This window comes from Apteryx rowi, unplaced genomic scaffold (assembly GCF_003343035.1).
Source record: "Apteryx rowi isolate R43461 unplaced genomic scaffold, aptRow1 scaffold_638, whole genome shotgun sequence".
Taxonomy (NCBI): Eukaryota; Metazoa; Chordata; class Aves; order Apterygiformes; family Apterygidae; genus Apteryx; species Apteryx rowi.
Window position 1 is genome coordinate 23,291 of NW_020450914.1, and position 21,702 is coordinate 44,992.

Sequence of the window (21,702 nt, forward strand, 5' to 3'; positions counted from 1 at the left end):
AGAGTCATAATGAAGCTTTCTGGGAGAGGCTGCAGACTGGACATATCTTCAGCATCAATTACCAGCTAGGGAAACAGCAGCATCAGGTAAACTGGCGCCTCATAAAACTGTTCCTCTGCCACAAACTTAACTCCAGACATTAACAGTCTAAATTCTGCCCTGACATTTATGTTGTAAGATTATATTTTTCTTAACTGTTTTTGTACTATTTTTAGTATCTCCTTTTTTTTAATAGTGTAGCTTTAAAAAAACCCAAACAGTTCCTGGATTTTCATCTATTTAGGGAATGAGGATGCACTATTTTGTATCAAATTTATTTGGTATCAAATGAATTTCTTTTGATGACTGTTTCAAGTTCCTGAAAACCTTTTCTACTTGCTTCTGGCGCCAGTGCCAAAGTGCAGTGTGACTAGTGTTGCCTTGAAACACTTTTCGTAACTTCAGCTTATGTCTGTCTCAAAAAGTAGCGGATTGATGGTCTGTTATTTTCTATTCTGCTCCATATCCCTGTGTTCCATTTTAATGGCCTCACTAGAAGAAGGCAACAGTTAAAAACAGATCTTTAATTCAGTGATGTATGCCGCATGCTCAAACATCCGACTTAGTAGCACATAACTCAAATGATCATAAGGTCATGCTAACTTACTTTTAAGCAGTCTTTGGTCCTTGATACAAAACTCAAGTACAAGAAACACAATGCTGTCTTTAGAAATTAACATCTGTGGGGTGTGTGTGGGAGTCTAAATTGCAGAGCGTGTTAGAAAATGGGCCACCGAGTTTAAACATTTAATGTGACCTTAACTATTTTAAGCAAATTACATTTCAGCTGATGGGACTTTTGAGAGCCTAATGCAGTAAGGAGGATTTTAACTTAGTAAAAATGTAACTTGAAGATTACCCACCTGGACTGATTGGTGAAAGAATTCACATCTCTTTTCTAGAAACAGGGATTAAGCATTTGATTTTTAATGAAGCAAATTGTTATAGTTTGAAAAAACACAAAATAAATCAGAACAACTGTTCCCAAACAGCATAGCACTTTTAACTGGAACTCAGCTGCTTCTGCATGGAAAGGCCCACATAATTCAACCAGCAGCATGCAAAACTGACCCTTAAGAGTTCAGTTAGGGGGTATCAGGAGCTACCATTGTGCCACTCTTAAAAGATATTTTTCTTTTTACAAACCTGAATCTAGCTGTGCTCGGAGAGAATCTTAAATTTAGATATATCTATTATAACTAAGATACAGTATAATCTCACACTGGCTGTAACACTAAGACTTTTGCCCTATTTTTTAAATCAAAACTTAACTGCTAGAGTTAGGCAGAAAGTCATTTATTGCCTGTTTTCACAGTGATTTGTATTTCATAAGATGAACTTACAGCTGCACAAGGAAAAATGAAGTTTTGAAAAAATAACTGTAATTTTGGTCCTAGAAACCTGTTACAGCACTAGCTGCACAACATGATGTAACTGTGCCTCCTTTGGGATGTCCCAGTGAGGCTTTGGGGACCCAAGTATGCTTCTGCCACCCTCCCCAACTCAGAGCACCTACATGCGTCTGCAGAAGGACCACAGGATGAAAACCACTAGTCTTCTGGCAGCAGCTAATTCCACAGATACGAGTGCATTGTATTTTTAAATCCAATGCTGCAGCTACCTTGTAGGACATTAAACCCATGGCAGCAGAAAACATCAGATGAAAGTTATTTATTAATGCAAATTCTGCCTCCAAATTTTGGTGGGAAAATGGTATTTTGGGGGAAGGGTCATTCTCTCCAGGTCATATGAAGTTGAAGAATTTTAAACCTGTGATCTTCCTTTATGCAAGAAGGAGAATCCTCTAACAGACACACGAACCTGTTTGCTTCTCTAGCCTCTACTTACAAGTCCTTTATTCGTTTGCACTGGGAAACTGCATCATGTTAATCAATAGCATTCAGCATAACGTGTGGCCTGGCTGTGGTAAAAAAAAATAACTGTCTGACAAAATGTGAAGCAGGACAGTCTCTGTCTACTATGAGTTACACTTAATTGTTCTAATGAGAGCTGGGAGAAAAAGATTTGTCTGCTTTTTTTCTTCCCCTCTAGCATTTTCATTTTTGGTTCACACAAAATAAACAAAATAGACCTGTTCAACTGATCACAGTATTTCATGGGACCAAAACACTTGTTCAATACAATTAACACTTAAACAGTATTGAAATTAAGTGTTATGACTGTTCAAAATCTTCTTCCAGGACTGGGCCCCTAACAGTAGAAGAGACCATCTGCAGATGATGCAGATTCGTGCAATGCCTCAATCTTGCACAGTTCTGGTCAATCCAATACTGCCTTCTTTGGTAAGTGTTCATTTGAAAAGCTTTAATTCTTTCCAGGATAATAAAAATACAAAATCTGATCCAATATATTTTTAGAAGTAGTAAGTTAGAGGGGTCTATACTATTCCTAATCTCTAAAATACTGTGGTTTTCATGCATCTTTTTTTTGCAAGAGCTTTTTTTTTTTCCCTTAAATTATCACACACTATGGATTGTTAGACTGAATCTGTCAAAGTTGCTAATAAGAAAGTTAACAATAAAATTTGAAAATGAGTACATATGCAAATACTTGTAAGATCTCTTACCAGCACAGTATCCCTCAGTAGAATATAATCTTTGGCTGCAGTTTGTTCAAATTGCTCAAAGTTCTTGGTTTTTAACTCTGCAAGGAAGCTTAGAAGTAGCTTTATTTATTAGCTTTAATTCATGGGAAGAAACCACACATTCTAAAGATGTTTATTCAGATTAGAATATCTCTTCTGAGGATATCTATGGTATGTTCAACATACACCTTCCCCATTCCTTCAAAAACACTTAAGCTTTGAGGTAATTTAGGACAAAATACAACACTTAAAAAATAAGAGCAAGAGACAGTAAAAAAATTTTAGGCAGGATAAATAGAAAAATATTCTGTCTTCCTTTCCCTGTTAATAGTTTCAACATAAAGGTACTTCAAAAAGCAAAATAATCAAGTTTCTCAAGCAAAATTGACTTCAGCAAGCATTTCACCTGAGCTAACATTTCAGGATTGGTCCCATAGCAGTAAATAAGACATCCAGGGACAGATCATCCCATGTCATTCTACCCCATACACTGAGGGCAACAGGGGTGAGGGTGGGCAATCAACCCCCAAAACCCTTTGTTGTCTTTCCAGCTCCATGTGGGCAAAAGGTTTCTATAGCACTTTCTATAGCAGCATCTCTGTTCACATCTGTCAGCTAGTACTGACTCTGCCAATATTATTTTATCTGCTTACAGGAACCTATACCAAGGGAGATGGGTAATGCTAGCAATGGTATCCTGTTGTCCCAGAGGGATCTTTAGGTTTGAGGAGTGTAACCCAGAGACACAAGGCACTTGCTGAGAAGGCCTGAGATGCAAACTGTGGGTTTAGAAGACTTTGTCCTTTGCCTATTCAACACATAAGAGAGGTAAGGCCCCTCTCTTAGGGCATGCCACTCTTCCTCTGTTCGATGATTCCAATGGAACTCTGACTTAAAACACGGCATCTTCTGGCACACATGAAGGTTCTTCCTTTGGAAAGCATGATTTCACTCTTATTTATATGCTATACTGGAAGACTGAAATACTCTAAGATATTTTTACAGTAGCAAAGATATGATTTGGGAATGACATAGGCAACAGAGGTTACAGTTCTTAAGACAGAATGAAAAAAAAGCTAATCGGAGTCTTCATCATCGAGGTATTCCTCTGCATTACTTAATGTTCGTACTATATCTGGAAAGAAACAAAGCATTCTCTTAATCTGGGATAAAAATCATACAAAGCTTCACATTCGCAGTGCTTGCAAACCACCATCTGAGAAACCCAATTCCTGTATTGTTTAGGGATGCTAGGGCTAAGATTCACAGGTGCTGGGGCTGAAGATATGCATCTCAAAGACAGGGCTAGGCCAGTAATCACATCTCCTACATGTGTGACTTAGTCTGAAGGGGAAAGCACAGCAAAAGCAAATTTGCTGCTGTTCTACTTCTCCTCAGCGACCTCCAGGAGCCATCTCCTGGCTCCCTGGAAGCTGTGCAGCAGAGCTGGAATATTTAATTCTCTCTTCTGTACATAGTACCTTTAAATTGCAAAGGAAAGTATAAGTGAGTTGGTAAAAAGAGTTGGTTTATTTATGAGTGCATAGCTGGCTGTCATTCTCTGCTTAAAATCAGACATACTCCATCTATTCTCTTTTCTCCACACTTCCTTGTCTAGCTTTTTTCCTGAAAAAAGGTTTTTCAGATTTACCTATGAGCTTATGCTATCAACGGATGACAACAGAGAACAGAAGTACTAAAGTATCTTCCTCTAGGTTTGTAGTATTGCCAGAAGAGGTACATTTATCTTTCCAATTGTACAAAGATACACAGGAAAGGCTTTTTGTGACAGATGATTGCTTTCCTACAGATCTTCAAAGGGGCTGAACTCCTTAACTATAAAGGAGTCCTGGGCCAGAATAGTTGCTCATGAATTATTTAGTACATTATAATACATAATACAATATATATATTATACATTATGTTGTACTATTGGGAGCAAGGGACCATCACATCCTGGTCAGTCATAGTCTTGCAATAGTATATTAAAAATATCAGGTACAGACATGACAAGACTGACATAATTCAGAAACATGCTAACTACCTTACCCTAGATTTCTGGAAGAAGAAAAGTGAGTAAATTTAAAACCAACCCACTGAATTGTTTCAATAAAAGAAGTCTAAAGACAGAAGAAAACAAAGGGAAGAAATTGTAAGACTTCTGTGCTCAAGGGGCCATACTTCAGGAAAGGACAAATTGTATTGCTTCCATATAATACTTCTTCCCTCCCTCAGGAGCACAAATGACAATCTTTTCGCATTTCTATGATGGTATTTTAAGAACTCTTTCCTTTTTAGAAGGTACCTTAGCAGTCATTACTTGTGAATAAGTGCTTATATGCATAAAACGTAACTATATTTAGCTGGTTGTAAAGTAAGTTTCTTCAGAGCAAATAAAATATTTTACAGAAGGATTATGCAGAAGCAATAGCTAAACAGGAACAGATTTGAAACTGGGGACAGGAAGACTTCTGAAATAGGACTAAATCTTTGAAAAGGAAAGATCATTTTACCGACAGACGTGGGAAATACTGAAATGTGATATCAGTCAAAGACATGGAAAAGAGAAATGAATGCAGATGACCAAGAAAATACAAGAAAAGTACACAGCTTAATAGTGTCACAGAAATTACAGAAGACAAAATTAAGAGAGAATACCAAGCAAGAAAACTAATATTGAAATTGCAGTGAAAACTGAGAACACTACACTGAGGCAAACAAGAAAAGACTGTGTGTCAGAATATCAGAGCCTGGTAATAGATGAAGTGACTATGGACAAAAAATTAGCCAGCTGTGAAACAAAAATAATTTAGATGGTTAACTTGTTACTCGCTCGACAGATGGAGTGAAGCAAATGCACCAGAAATAAAAAATAAGCTTCCCAGAATCAGAAAATGAAACATTAATATAATTAATAGGGACATTAGAGAACATTCCAGTACCAGGTGACTACAATTGACAGGAAAAGATGAAATTAAAAAAGTGCTCCTAATAGGGATTAACAAACATTGGGAAAAAATATGCAAAGGAAACTGTCATTAGTCACAGCTGCTTTCTTCAGAGTCAAACTGAGGGTAGTAATTTGTCAAGGCCTTCTAGGAAACCCTGATACTTCTACTAAAAAGCTGGACAGTGTTTTTGCTGCAACCCCTCTTCTTGGCCCTCTAAAAGGACTGCCAGATATTCCACCATGTTATTCCCATAACCTCCTATCACTCATGCATTACCACTCCCTCTGTTCTCGTGTTCCATGCTAATCCTGCAATACAGTTACTAGACTGCATATCCCACCGATACAAGTTGTAACTCTGCCTGTGTCTTTAAGTCATTTCTCATGTGTAATTCACCGAGGGCTTCTACCCCAATTTCAGCCTTCTGAAGGCTAAAGGAAACAATTCCTATGTGATCCTGAACAGTTCAGTCTTTGTTCAGTTTTTAAAGACGGACTTGTACCTGCCCAACTCTTCTCTACACAGCTACTGCGCTATTAGGAGAGATGAACGTGGGAGGCAGTGAGACTGTTTTGATAAATAGCTGAGAGCTTTTTCATTTTATTTCTGTTTCTCAGTCAAGCAGGGAGACATAGGAATAAGAAAAAAAACAGGAGTGAGATGTAGATAAGAGGAGCTTCTGTTATGTTGGGTTAGTCTGGAGAAATAGACAGGTGGAATATATCACACTCTTTCACTCTCATGTCCTGCCCCTAGCAGCACACTGCTCTTACAGGAAGTTTTCATCCTTGCTTTCCTTCCATTTCCTCCCCTTTCCACTATTATTTGTGCATCTTCTGAACACCTTTGACTCTTGCTGACATAACAGCGTATTTTGTGTGAAGTCATCAACACTGAATGTGATGAACCACAGACCTCTATCATACCTCTGCTGAACTACTACTTAACCCCTCCTTCCAAACACAACTTTTAGTCCACGTAGCTTCAGACTGGTTTTTATGGCTATCTACATGCTGATACTTGGTTGAAACATTAACTGTCCTCTAAAAGGGGAAAAGTGTATCAGAAGAATAAAAATCAGAAATACCCGCACTGTTTTTCTTCTTAAGCAGGGAAGCACAAGCTGCATTGGTCGCCATGTCCAAAGCCAGTTTCTTCTCATTGTTCTTCAGATCTGTTCTTGCCCCTTTATAATAGAAAATTTCCATCATGAATCACTCAGCTAGTCTCAGCTACTTCTTGATGGTATTATCATACAAGTTTCAGTAGTAAGGGTAAAACAGACCAGAGTAATGCTCATCTGTGGACTGATATGAAGCAGACTAAAGGCTATGGATGTTTTTCCATAAGCTACAGTTGGCTAGGGAGCTCACTGGCTGCTGTCCATTTTCAGGAAGCAGATCTCACTGCTGTTCTGCGGTTAAGTGCCGCATTTTGTCTGCCAAGCAGGGTGATATTTATCTTGAGCAGGTCCGAAATCTACTTTCCAGACAACTGCCAGAATTTTCTGCAAGGATTACAAAGTCAGGCAGGTGAGTTAGCTAGGGATTGTACCTAGGTTATAGAAAAATAGTTAAAAAATACAGATTAATAAACATTCAGGAAGCTAGTCTGCCACACCGATTGTTGAAAACTTGGTGAAGATCTTTACCCTTTGCCAGCAGCACCTCTACAATATCTGCATAACCCTTCCATGCAGCAGCATGCAAAGCTGTATCGCCCAATTTGTTCTGTGGAGTTAGAGGGAAAAGCAACAGAATTAAAATACAGCAAAAAACAGCTTGCACCAAGAATGAATGACATTACATCTCTAATGTAAAAGTCCTACCTGCTGGTTTAGCTCTAGGTTTGGCTGGGTAAACAGGACATCCACTATATCTACAGGGAACATGAAAAAATAAAAGGAAAATTTAGTGGAACAAAATATGCCTTTTTGCATTCATAGTATAATCTTAAAGACTCAATGAAGGAAAGATCCAATCAGCTAACAAAAATCTATTACAGCAAGACTGCATTGAACAAAAAAATCAGTTACAAGGAAATATTAAGGCATACTGTACCCTCAAAACCCAACATTTTTTGGTCTGTCCTTACTCCCATTCTATATCTAATTGTCACACTGATTAGAATGGCTGCTTTAATATCAACAACAGCAAAACACGACACTTGATGGATCTGAACCTCCCATCTGGCTTTAACTTTTCTTTTAGAAAACTAGAATGACATAGAACAATCCTGGGTTTATTATTTAGTACTCCAATTTTAGCAGTCTGTCTAACCAGCAAGTCAAGAAAATCAGAGGACAGTCATTTCAAATGATTTTTCTCATACCTTTATGCCCTCCATGGCATGCCCAATACAGAGCTGTGTTTCCGGCTTTGTCTAAACCGTTGACCCCAACTCGGTTATCCAAACACTCTCTCAACCAGCTTAGGTTGCCTAAAAAACAAATTCTGTTTTACTGACTTTTTCTCTGAAAAATTAACAGAACCATTAAGGCCACTTAGTTCTCTCTCTGAATGCCATACTCCTATGAACTTATAAGGAGAAAAAGTGTTTAGCAGCAACACTTTTAACTCATAAAACAACCAGTCCAAGTGATACCAAAAATCTCTTCTTCCACTCCCATAGGGCCTTTAGGCCTCTGTGCAGCTGACTGGACGATACAAGACATTTCTGCTGTGCGTACAATCAGACTGACAATTCTATTCAGCTGTACACAAGTTCAGCTTCTGAAAGCTACAAAACTTTACCAGATAACTTGTTCAAGATACTAGATAACTGAAACAAACAACACGCCTCTTCATTTTAAATTTAATTAAGGGCATTCTGACACAAAACAGACAAATCTTTCTTTAGCTTTACACAACCAAAGTCCAAACTCACCTCGTTTGGCAGCTTCATGCAATGGGTTATCAATAGACTCAGCTTGTTCTGCCACTGAAATGAAACAGATAGTAAACTCTAACCGGTTCTGAAACTGAACAGGTATTTGATACCTGTATGGGAATAAAACTTTGCTTTGTTCTGGAACAGCCAACAGTACATATCCCATTTTAATGTGAAGGGGACTTCCAAGTGATGGACTAGTTGGATACACTTCCATTTCCTGTGTATGGGAAAGAAATTCAGAGAAGAATCTGTGAAAACTGCAAAGAACAGCCTCAAATTGATTAGAGGCTGCAAGCCACTGGGAATCTGACAATATTTTATCCTGGTTGTTCCTTGCCTTTCTGCACCTGTAAACTATTTTTGAGCAGTCGCATGGGGGGTGGTCACTGTTCTGCAACGCAGTGGCTTTCAAGCTATAGCTTGCCACCTGTAGTTATCAGTGGATTACTTTTAAGGGGGTCTGTGAAAAGTAACTAAGAAAGTCCACTCACTGTAAATAGGCTTCCTATTTATTTTACAGAGGTTTGCATTTCCCCTGGAAAAATTATAGGAGGTTTGCAAATCAAAACTGATTTTAGTGATGGGCAGATTGAAGTTCAGTAGATATTCTCTTCATCTTGCAAACTTCAGGGTTTTTTGGAGAAGAGCAGGGAAAGATTCCTGGTCACTGTGCTGTTGCAGCAGCAAAAAGAAACTGAACAGCACTGTGGAACAGTTGGAAGTGGGGCTGTGACGTGGAAACTCCCTTTTTTAAACTTCTTTTTAGGTGAAAGCCTGTGACTACTATGGGTACAGGCAAGTAGGACCGCATCCAATCTGAGACGACTGGGTTCTCTAAGCCCTTGCTCTACTGCTTTTATAGGAGGTAGGCAAAATCTGAGAGGGTGTTTCTCTGGTCAAAGTGTTACTATAATCAGATGCAATGCAGGCAAATATAAAGTACTTCTGCCACCAGAAGTAAAAGTCTCAAGTCTATCATGACCTATCCAGATCTTTTCTTTCTTTGGTGTGTATTGCTCACATAATGATTTATAATCGCAAGATTTCATGTGTTTATCTCTTTAGTTGCAAGTAAAATAAAATGCAAATGTTATATTCTGATATTTCAGGTTAGAAAAATTTGTGCAGCGAACATAATCCTAAAGCAGTGCCAGAGAAGCTGGTCCCAGAACTGACAGCCATTATACAAACAAAACACCCTAGTCATACTGAACAGTGCTCCTAAGGCACAGCAGAAAGCATTAAGATTAATCTCTGCAGATAACACTGTCTCAAAAGCGTAAAAATAACTTTGTCCTTATAAAATTATTGTCAAAAGCAGTAATAAGTATTTTTAATGCAGATAGCACCGATTCTGGCTTCATCAGCGCTTCCACTTATATCTACTTTCCAAATGTGCTCCTTCCAGTCCAGCAGATGGAGCACAAGACCCCACCATGAAATCAGTAGTTTCCAGTCTGTCTGCATCTTCCCCTAAAAGGTTATAGAAGAGCACAGGAGAGTGCAGTGTTTCAAGTAGTGCAGGACTGGGACTGAACCTGGGCAGTCCTAAGACTGACAAACAGTGGAAGCAGGCTTTGAGTGATTTTGCACAATTTGTCTAAATCAAAAGACATGCTTGTATGCAATAAATATGCAACCAAGTATACTACCTGCACTGTGTAGCAGCTAGAACACCTCTGACTTACTGCTGTGTACAGACACACCACTTTTATGTCCCAAGTACCCTTTATTTGTAGTGTCTGCACAGGCTCCTGTTCTGCTCACATACAAAGTTTTTGCAAATGTGCAGCACCAGCCTAAAACAGAAGTGGAAGCTGCAAAAGTTGGAACTTTAGCTCAGATAATTTTTCAATAAAACACTCTAGAGCCAATTTTTCCAAATGATCTCAATGAAAACATACAAACAGAATCAGTAAGCTGCTGGGTTTATTCTAAATATAGCATACTCCAATGTCTGCAAGAATTCAGAGCATAGGTGAGCATGTGTAAACCATTCTTCTAGCGCATAATAATGACCACCTCTGGTAGATGACTAGAATAATCAGTCTGTCAGTCACAAAGTTTCTTTCTACAAGCAGAAATTTCTCAGTAACTGCACTGCAGCCTTCCATTCATGGATTTCTACTGAAACAGCTCACCTAATCTGACTATAGGTTAGGGCAGGGAATCATACCATTGCTACCATAATGTTTCCTAGTGAGGAAGGGATGGACATGAAGCAAGCACACTGATACCGACATATCCACCAGACAACATGCAGACTGAAAGAATATAGCTGAGAAACAGCTGATGAGAAGATATTAAAAGCAGGAACACATCCAGTAAGGGTATCAAGAATATAACACTATCACTTTAGTGTTCAGTCTGTAAAATCATCCTGTATAACCATCTATTCATTCCCTCAAGACGGAAGGCATCTCTTGCTACACATCTAAAAAATATGAACTTGCCAAACTCAAGCTGTCTGTAGATTATAAAAACCTCAGACAGTCTGTACATAGCTAACTGGGGACTGATATTGCAGAATTAGAGTATTTTGAAATACTCTGGTAGAGGACAGTTAAATATCAATACTGTTATCACAGTTTCTGAAAACAAGTGTATCAGCAATTTTCACTTAGCATTTCCTTTGACTACGAATGACCTTATCAATGGAAAATATTTTAGACATTACCATAGTTGCTTGGAATTAGTCCAGTTCTCCCTTTGCAAGTTCCTTTCCACCAATTTGTATCACTCTGGAGAGAAAGGGGAAAAGAGTTTAGAAGGGATAATGCTGCATCTCAGAAGTATTCAGTCTATATATATGGGATGTGTCAGACTCACCATGTCTGAGATGTAAATGATATCTCCTTCTTCAAAGTACAATTCATCTGGCTTAAAAAAAAAAAGAAAGAAAAGAAAAGTAAATAAAGTCCTGAATGTATTATCTAGGCAAAACATATACATGGGAAAAGCAGAGTACCTTCAGCTCTTTCAAAATTGCAATAGCTCAAATTCTCCAGGAAGACAATTGCCTGACAGTCTTTCATACTGTAGGCAAGTCAAACTACAGCTAACTTTTTGGATCTGTGACCCTCCTGACTGGTAAACAAAAAAGCTGTAGTCCTTCCTACAGAGCTCTGTGCAACAAAAGCAGTGGAATATAGCCAGTGTTTGCTAATTTCTTCCCTTTTTGGTTGGTTCCAGTTCATCAAATCTCTCCGTTCCGAATTATCTTTGTTGCCTTTGGAAGAAGGGGGGGGTGGGGGGGAACAGTGAGCCTGCTTATCCTAGACTGCAGGCAACTGGTACTAAAGGAGAAGACATGATGCTTTTAGAAAGAGCTGGACTTGAGGAAGGAGAAAGCGGTGATATATTAGGCAGTTATGGACACGTTTAAGAACTGAGATCCATCAACACTGGAGGCTTTTTGCATTGAAACTGTAGTACAGCAAGTCTGACAGGGCAAACCAAGCAGAACTCAGAAAGATTTTGTTATAGACAGGATTAAACAAACATACAAAAAAAATCCAAACCCTAAAATCTAAACATTCTTACCGTTCTGGGCTCAAATGTATACAGGGCTCTGAACACTTTAACCTGCCCTAAAAAAGAAAAACAGTGTCAATATCACGTTTTCTAACCACAGCATATACCTACAGCCCCCAAGTCCAACTGAACTCCTTTTCTTAAAGGTTAACTCTGTTTGAATGAGTCTGTGGTATGCTTGTATGAATGAAAATACTCAACCCAGCAGCACAAGTTCTGAAGGAAATGGGCTGATTGATCAGCTAAGTGTAACCTGTCCGTTGTGCACACCTGGCTCACCATGTAGCCCTTGACTTCTTAGGCAAAGTACAGCTTGAATCACACAAAAAGCCACCTGCACATCTGTTACATATATGTTTCTATTAATAATGTCAGATGGGTCAAATGTTACAGGATTAAGGAAGGAATAAAGAAATATAACAGCACTGAATATCTCCATCATTTTTTCATATTTACTTTTGGTTGTCATTAATTAGAAATTATTGCTGGACTTTAAAGAAAAATGAGAAATGGTCATCCAAGCAGTATTTATGTAATGTACAATGGATATGTTGTTCCATTTAGATATTTAAAACAAACTATAAAGTTTACAATTCCACTAAGTGAGCAATATTTGTTTTAATAGGTCAGCTTTAAGAGACTGTCAGTGTCATCCAAGCCCAGAAATGATAATCTTAATGCAGAGAAGTACAAATTTAATTGCATAAACTGCAAAGAAAGCATCCATATAAACATTAAAAAAAAAAATCAACATAGGTATATTTCAAAAATACAAAGGAGAAAGTATAAAATGAGTTCAGGAGAAGAAATAACTATCTTGCATAATTTTATTAACTGAACTGCTGAAATCCACTGAACAATGGCTCTTCTTTATTGTTTACTTTTAAATAGCTGAAGTCTTAAGTATGCAAGTATTCCATACTGTACTTCAGGTTCTTAAACTGTAAATTTTACATGGTTATATAGATCAGTTTGTAAACAAAACAGTACTTAGTCCATCTGGATAATGCACTACTTGGACTACACTTAGACCAGGCTATTTTGTGTCCTCAGAGGCAACAGGGAATTTACTGCCAAAGTTTGGTACTGTAAAATAAACAGTATGCTTACACAGAATCCCGCATAGTATATTAAGCCACAAATTATATTAGGAGAATTGAGTGACAAGGAAGTAGGCACTCTTCATTACCCTAATATCTAAAAGCCTTCCCACAAGAAAAGTGATTGTTTTAGAATAGTAACTTAAGGGCTCTAGAAATTTCAGTCTAAATATATATAAATTGAGATGCCTGAGAAGAGGGGGGAGGATATTCAACTGCATAAGCTGCCATGTTGGCCAGTCTGTCATTTTGCAGCATATCCAACAGTCTTGGATTGGATCTTGAAAGATGTATTCAAATATCTCTGGATGTTCTCAAGCAAGAGCCATGCTACAGCATGTGTTTATGAAAATACATTCACCAAGGTGCAGCTCCTACACAAAACATTTCTGTTGTCCTGTATCTCAAGCTTTTTGGGCCTATGCATATATAATAGTCTACCCATAAAGTTAATCTGCGATGCTTTCTAAATAGCCAATGCATGTAGACACTGTAGATAAGATTCTTATCACAATTCATAACCACATCCTGTGCCTATATTCTGGACCTTACTTTTAAGTAACACTAACATTTGAATCTGGCTTTATTTGTTATCTCTCTCACTTCTCAGACATAAAGGGTCCAATACTTCTCAGATCTATGCCCTAGAAACTAAATATCTGCACTGTGGCAGCAACTAAAATGAAACCTCATTTTTGTTCATTACCTATATGGTGATGATGAACAAAAGTAGAGGGTAGTGTGTCCTAGATCTAAGAGCTTCAGAATAAAATGTTCCAGCTGAGGCAGGGAGGAAGTCAACTAAAAAGAGAAAAAAGAACAAGAAATGACAAAACAGGAAGGGAGACAGAAAGGGCTGGGCGATAAAGGGTAGTTCCCCTCCCTCCCTTCTCCCAAGCTTTTTAAACAGATGACAGAAAAATGCAAAATAGAATTGCACAGCATACATTGTGACAACTTTAATCTTCACTCACTAATTTTCAAGGTTTTTTTCAAGCACAATTCTGGACTAGAGGAAATGGAGAACAAAGAGGAAGAATAAGAAATATTAAAATGAAAAGATGGCAGAAGGCAGAGAAAAATTAAGAAATGCAGATCTCTGTGTGTAGTGAGTGTTTCCTGTAATAATGTATTGCATCTCTATCAACAGATTTTTCTAAAACTGTCATACCCTTAAGTGGAGGAGAAGAAGAATGAAAACCCTTAGGCTGATAAAAGTATTGTTAAACTGTTGTTTAAACCTTAGGCAAATTGGCTGAATTTTTTTAGTTCTATACAACAGAAATGGAGAGTTACTTCCCCAAATATCAAGCTGTGGTGTCACAGCACAGCACATTCCAAAATCTCTTCCCATGATGAAGTACAAAGTACAGATCTGTATCTATAAAATGTCAGTCTGGTTCATGTTAATTTTACAGCACTTTATATGGGAGTTGAACACTGCTGCTTACTGGCACTTCTGAATGATCTTTATAAATATTTCTTGATTTATACAGTGCTGCATTTAGGAGCTAAGAACGATAGGATTTGAGCACTTGATGTGGTACTGATTTGCACCTTGTTTTTAAATGCAAAAATCAGTCTAAAAGATTTAAAATAATAAAATATAAGGACTCAAAGTACAGATCAAACTAGAATCCCTGTTCTGCAAATACTGACAAATTATCTTTAACTGGACACATGAGTAGTTGGAATCGCTTGAATAGAAGCTACTTTTATTTAGTGATGCACATCCCTAGGCAGGCAGAGAAAATTACAGCTTTCATTTGCCAGTGTCTTTTGCAATAAGAAAAAAAGTCAGAAAGAGCTTGATGATACTCTCCTGCTCCCCTTTACTATCCCCTCTCCACAGCTAACCACTTTGCAAGACATCTGTGTCATGGAGAACTAATATATTAGCACTGATTTGAACTTATCAGAGTTGACTAACTGTACCTCCCCACCATGTATTTCTAGGACAAAATAACTAAAATACAGAAGACGTTACTTGAAAATTTCAAGGCATTAGACAAACATTAGTGAATCTTTTCTCAGCTTGATCAATGAGGGGGGTATCCTTTTGAAAAGATAAAGAAAATGGAGGCACAGTGCAATCAAATGTTCCACAATAAATCTCTTTTTAAGCAGAGGGAAAAGTATAAACCCTGCTTTCAGTCCCATGCTTTAGCCACTAGACTGTCTTTTCTCTTCTCATGGAATTTGGATTAAACATCTGCAGAACACCTATGTAACAAATAAAGATAACTTCTTATGCATACTAAGCAGACACAAATGCATCTTAGCATACAGACTCCCCACTCCACAATTTACAAAACCCTCCTCAAAAACACCTCAGGGTAAGTGAGTCAAACTAAGGATTCACTCTAAGACATTCTGCTGCCACATAAAACAAATGCCTTTATCATGTCTGACTGACCTCACTCCCTTTGAATTCTTTTGGATCATTTCTTAAATAAAGATAAAATGCTTTTATCAGGAAAGGAAACAGGCAACTCAGATTTCTAATATTGCCCTCTCCCAGCTAAAACTGATTTGCCGGGAAGTTGAAAATGAAGTGCGTAAAAGTAAACTGAGGTTCTGGTTTAAATAATTAAAATGCTAAAATTGTTAAAAAATTAAAATGTTAAAAAATGCAGCTTCCGATATTTACTAAACAAAAAACATCACTATTGTGCTTTGTAATGCAAAGTTAAAAAGAAAAGACAATTTTGTCAAAAGATTATAAACCTTTTGTCTCCTCCTAGCAATTTTGAGGTTTATTTTAATTGCAGTATCATTAATGGAAGGTTGTTTTCAAAGAAATGCTTAGTGTTTTCTCAACAAGAAGTTACTGTTTCTCTCACAGTGAGGCTTTTTTTCTGCTTCCCCCCACCCCATTCTTTTACTCTAGCTTCTCTGTGCTATTGTAGACACTAGCATTAAAATCCCTTCTTCCACTAAACCTGCCACCAAAGCATTCGAGTGAGGCTGAACTTCCAGAGCCACAGAGGAGAGAAAGCAACTTCACTAGCTGGCAATTTATTTTACTTCCTCAACCAAAAGTAACGTGTACTAGATGTGAGAGCCATTTACTTCAGTTAAGGAAATAAACACGGTAGTAAGCTAGTGTTCACAGGAGCTAATAAGGCTTGCACCCAATGAACTGACACAAGTCTTTTGTTGGAATTTCACACCCTGGTTCTCCTACCATAGACAGATGCAAACAAATCTCATTTGCTCTGACACAAATGAGACTCTGCAGAACAGATGTTGGTTCTGACGCAGCAGCTTTTCATTAGCTATATTTAGAGTGAGTAGCTCCAGACTGCCATAAAACCAGAATCAGAAAAACAGACTCCCTGGGTGTCACAAAGCACTATCAGTGCCTGTAATACAGAGAAAGCGATCATCTCTGTGCTGTGGGAAATCCTGCACAGGCCATCGTTATCTGCACATAAATTAGAAAACTTCAGATCTATCAGCATTTGTGAGGGGTCAAGCTAGTCCTGGGCTAATAGTCACCATCCATCCTCCCTTTTCGCCCGGTGAGGCTGCATAGAAGCAGCTGAGAATCGGGGACACTCTCTAGCATAAACTTGACTATAAACAACTCATTTCAATCCCCAGCTATAAAAACTTAACCAAAAAGAGAAAAAATGTATAAGCTTGCAGAAGGAAAGAGAAGGGCAGTTTGCAGGTTTCAGGACCTATGCTAGTTTCTGCATCTTTTCCAGATGGGGGAACAGAAGGAAAAACTGGGAACATGAATTCTGATACACATTCAGATGATTTTCTCTGTAGCAAGAGTCATCTTCTGCCTGATCTCACAGAAAGTATGGTAGCAAAGGGACAAAGAGCATTTTCTGATTGTCGGTCTAAGACTCTCCAAAGAAAGAACATAACCTGGTAACTGCAGCAACTAGAAGACGCAAAGTTTTGGTCAAGTGCTAGTATCACTAGTAAACTGCAAATCAAAATTATTTGCAATATGCTTACAGGTTGCTTTAGTAAGGACAGATATGTTCGCGTTATGATCTGCATGTCTCTTGGGGGATGTGGCAATTTTATTAGAAGGGCATTAAGGCCAGATTGAAATGTGCTTTTGCAGCTTCTTAGGAACTGGAAAAAAAGGTGCTTTACACCCAGGCCTTCAAGTGGAATAAAAAAAAGCGGTAATACATTTTACAGGACTGCCACTTCAACTTTGGCATTTTGCTCTCAGAATCTTGCACAGAGACACAAAAGAGTACAATACAGCATTTAAGCATTGCCACAACCAAGGCAAAAAAGTAGAGTTCCCACTGGTTAGAGAACCATCTTCCACTTCTTAGTAGCACTTGTTAGAAAGGGGAAATGAATACAGGGCATCCAAATCACAGGGAAAAGGGGGAGAATGCACCAAAAAAAAAAAAAAAAAAAGCCTAGGAACATTTGGGTAGTGACACCTGGAAAAGACAAAGGGTGGACTGATATCATTGTAGATAATAAAGTGGGGTAGCCCAGAAACAGTCATGAACTGTACTTGTCAGCACCTAGAGTAGAAGGAATGTTTAGCGTTCGTTTACAGAAAACTAGAATTAAGAATATCCTCGCAGAAGATGTACATGAATATCTTCACTTAATGTTTGCTGCAAATAATTCACAAATGAATTGTGAGTTGCCCAGTTTGATGCTGAAGTCTTCCCCTACTTACTACAGGTTTTATTTCTGCAAATACAGAAGATACCTTTACTTGTAGAAAGGCTACTTCTGGTCACAGCAGCTTGCAGTAAGTGGAAGGTTTGGGATCAGAAATAAATGTTTATAATTCGTATTGAAAGCAGACTTCAAGCTGTTTAAGAATTCTTCTGATGCTCTTACCCCCCCCCCACCTTAGAGGTGGTGACTGTAGCATAACTGCCCACATTCACATTTACTCCTCCCTGACTAACAGAAACCTTTCTTTGACAACAGAAGGAACCAAAACCATCACCTAAGCCCAGTTTAAGCCTACTGATTGCTCAGACCTTTTCCATGTGACTCAACACAGGGTTTCTGCTCTTGTGAATGGTGCCTGCCACAGCTCCTACTTTACCTAAGCAGTAATATGAAATGAACTTGACTATGATTCAAACTAAGTACTTATATATAGAATTGTATTTTTAATTGTGAAATCTACTGCTGGCTGCAAAGGTAACTATTTATGTTACATATATTATGTTTTCTCCTGCCTCCCTTATTCTCAATTGTAATTACATTAAATTGTAATTTCCTTGAGACAAAGACTTGTACCAAGTTTTCTCTGTAAAATGTTGTGTGGATTGTACCCTAGGATCAATGAATCTTTCTCTCTGGAGAATAGGAAACCAAGGTTAACTATTATTAACTATTAATACATTACTATCATCTTTCCAAAAGTTGTTGCTGCAGCCTATGTAAGGTTCTAAATAACAATCAGACAGGGAACGCTGTTCAAGCAGACAACTAGCAGGAGCCAATACAGCTTGTTGGGTTTGAAGAATTTAATAAGCAACTTTTTAAAATAGGATTAACATTAGGCACAGAATGTTTACAAAGTTAATGAACTCTGCAAAGAGCAATGCAGTTTGAGACATCAATAGAGCTATTGAGGGGAAACTCTACACTTGCATAGTGCTGACATAGAAGAAGGTTTCAGTTATTTTCAACTCCCACTCCACTCATTTGAGTCACCAATAGCAAATCTAAATAGAAAATACTGCTAAAAAGCAGAGTAGTAAAATGGCATCAGCAAAAAGCAAAGCTAGGAGCTTGTTAAAAGCCCTTAAAAACAACCATGATCCTTTATTCAGAACCTAGCCACAGACTCCAAGATACAAGCTCAACTGTTGACAAATAGATTAGATGATTGTTTACAGATGTCAAAAATATCTCTTTGCAACTGAAATCCTAACGGAAGGTGACCATGACAGGATTATTAGAAGTGAAGAGCTTTGTCAGATAAAAAGCTCTCAGTTACCGAAGAAAATTGCATTTAATGCAATAATTATTTAATTTTCTCCCTTAATGCCTCCTTTTTTCACATTTTTAAAGGACTGTCTGCCCATCCAACTGTAATCTCCCAACACCCCTCTGATGAATACACTCACTGTTTTAGAAAGGATGAATATTTATTTCACTGAAAATTCTTCCCTGCCACAAGCTCTATCTCCTTCTATCTAGTCTGCACTCTTCCCCCCAGCATTACTAAAGGACTACAGTAGCCAAAGTCTCATTCTCTCTTCTATCCTTCTTGAATTGTAACAATTCACTGGCAAGGTAAGCAGGTTTGCTGTTCCCCGACACCGGTTATAGACCCGTATGCAGACTGGTATACTATACCTGATATCTGTCAGTGAAAAAAAATTAACATAGCATGATCAAATGCACCGAGAAGATGTTCAAACAACTGTAGTCTGAAAGCTACCACTACAGAGAACATCATGGTGCTGTAGGAATTGTTTCAACAGATGCAGTCCCTATGTTGTATCTACTTGTCTTTAAGTTAATACATTTTAACGTCTATAACCCAGGAGATTCACAGAACAATGACAGTATTATAGGAATAACTGACATCAAAGACAGAGCATAGCCAGACACACATGCCTTAATACAAACATATTTCCACGTAGGCTAGAAAACAATTTCTTCCTTAAAATACCTTTGAAAAAAATTAATGCAATAGCCTCCATGAGACATTCTCTATTCAAAAATGAGAGATTCGGCAAAATGAATCTCATTACCCTTAATATGATCTAAGAGCCACTACCAAAAAAAGTCTTGCTCTCTTCCTCTTCCTCCTTCAGCCATTTGTTTCTGCCTCATCCTTTTTGCTGTGTGTAGCAATCACGTGGTAAACCAGATCGGCAAGCTGATTAGACAGAAAAATAACTTAACATTTAAAGAATCCTGTAGGATCAGAGCACCGATCCAACTTGTCACGTTGTCACTAAATCCAATGGAAAAGGGAGGGCGAGGGAGCAGGGAACCTTCCCTTTTGACAGCAGTCTGCATTTGACCAGATTAAACTAACACAAAACTGTACCCTAGCAAACCAGGAAGGGATGCCCAATGTCGGAAACAGCATGTCTGATTTAGCCCCATAGCTGATGCACGTTAAACAAAACTAGAGGCTTTAAGAATCATTCTCTTAAGCTAACTCCTCTTTCTGCAGATTAGAAAAATTAGTTAGATGGAAAGTTCAATGGGAAAATTTATTCTTCTTACATATTTGGATGTTAAAAGTCACAGCAAACTCCCCCAAACAAATTTCCTCAGTATGGGTTTTCAGTGGGAGACCAGAACAACAATGCTTCTATTAGTGCTTTTCTTTTTCTTTTTAAATAAGCCCCGTTTTCAAAGAGGCTTAGTTAATTGCAGGGTAGATGAAAGTCACCCAAGGATGAAACTCTGCATTCAGAGCTTCACCAGATTTTACTTCTGCAGGTAGGTAAGTGACTGTTCTAAACTGGGTCTGCAATTACTTGATTTTAAACAAATTAAAAACTTATTTTACAAGTTGGCTAGTTAGAACACTCAATTTTGTTGTGTATTTAAGTATTCCTAAAACACACAGGTATCTCAAGGATATTCTAAGGGAGGAGAATATTGAAATTTGGACATATTTAGTGGTCAGATGATCATATTTTGGGAGACGTTAACTATCTTATCTACTTGATTATGTTAAAAGTGAATTTTTAACTATAAGTAAGAATCTGGCCTTTTATACTGAAGAATGATATGCCAAAATGGTAAACAGCAATAGCACTTTCCAGATCAATTCCGTATTAAAAAAAACAAAACCCAAAACCTCATGTTTTAAATTTTGACAGAGGGAAGGCCTTAGCTTCCTTACCTGAAAGAAGACATTTTATTCCAAAAACTGTGCAATTTCCAATGATTTTTAATATTTTTTTTAGAAAAATACCTGATTCTTACTGATTTTTGACAATTAACTTTGCGCTGAATATATCCAAGCAGGTTCAGGGGCAGAGATTTAAGCATTGCGATGCCCAGGTGTGCTGGAAAGGATGATGCACGCACACGCTTGCAGCAGCGTGCCAAAGGCCAGCAAGCTTCGACGGGCAGCGGCGGAAAGCTTGCGGCGGGAGAGCGCAAGGTGCGGCTGCAACCCAAACTGCTCTGAGACGCCTCGCCACCGCGGCGGCCCCCCGGCACCGGCTCCCGCCCGCGGCGCTCTCGAACCTTCCCCGCGGGCGGCGCGGGGGGGATGCGCGCGCTGGGCCGGGCGCGCTGGCTCGGGCCTCGACCGAGCGACGCGGCGGCTAATGGCGGCGGGGCCGCGGGCCTCGCCGGGGGCTGCGCCGGCACTGACAGCCCCGGCCGCACTCCCGCACCGTCCACGTGCCAGGGGGCGCCGGGTCGGGCCGCTCCGCAGCGACGCCGCGCTACCGGGCCGGGCGGGCCGGGGCGCAGCTGGTGAGGCGGCCGGGGGGCGCAGGCCCTCGCCTTACCTGGCTTGGCCGGTTTAGGGGGCGGCTTGGACATGGCTGCGGGGCCGGGCCGGGCCGGGCGCGGACGGAGAAGCGGCGGAGAGCGGGCGGCTCCGCGGCGCTGGGCGGCGGCGGCGCAGGCCCTCGCCGGG

General features: G+C 39.0%; 1 protein-coding gene across 2 annotated transcripts; it reads right to left on the reverse strand.

Moving 5' to 3' along the window:
* Window positions 1-950: 950 nt before the first annotated feature.
* OSTF1 (osteoclast stimulating factor 1) lies at window positions 951-21,678 on the reverse strand. 2 transcript variants are annotated; one of them, XM_026084366.1, is made up of 10 exons: window positions 21,572-21,678; window positions 12,031-12,077; window positions 11,317-11,367; window positions 11,165-11,228; window positions 8,482-8,535; window positions 7,927-8,034; window positions 7,424-7,473; window positions 7,247-7,325; window positions 6,683-6,781; window positions 951-3,779 (listed from the first exon to the last, which is right to left on the reverse strand). In XM_026084366.1, exons 1-10 carry the CDS (start codon window positions 21,603-21,605, stop codon window positions 3,721-3,723), a joined length of 645 nt encoding a protein of 214 aa, XP_025940151.1. In that variant the 5' UTR covers window positions 21,606-21,678; the 3' UTR covers window positions 951-3,720. The 2 variants fall into 2 exon arrangements, with proteins under 2 accessions (XP_025940151.1, XP_025940153.1); XM_026084368.1 differs by lacking the exon at window positions 21,572-21,678 and adding an exon at window positions 13,828-13,913.
* Between the last annotated feature and the right edge of the window lie 24 nt (window positions 21,679-21,702).

Bases quoted from the DNA above. Each gene is read 5' to 3' on its own strand.
- OSTF1 (XM_026084366.1), bottom strand. From the start codon at position 21,605: ATGTCCAAGCCGCCCCCTAAACCGGCCAAGCCAG. The intron at 8,536-11,164 runs GTAATGTCTAAA...GTTTCATTTCAG, and splicing joins ACTAATTCCAAGCAACTATG to TGGCAGAACAAGCTGAGTCT. The intron at 8,035-8,481 runs GTGAGTTTGGAC...TTTGTTTTTTAG, and splicing joins GCATGAAGCTGCCAAACGAG to GCAACCTAAGCTGGTTGAGA.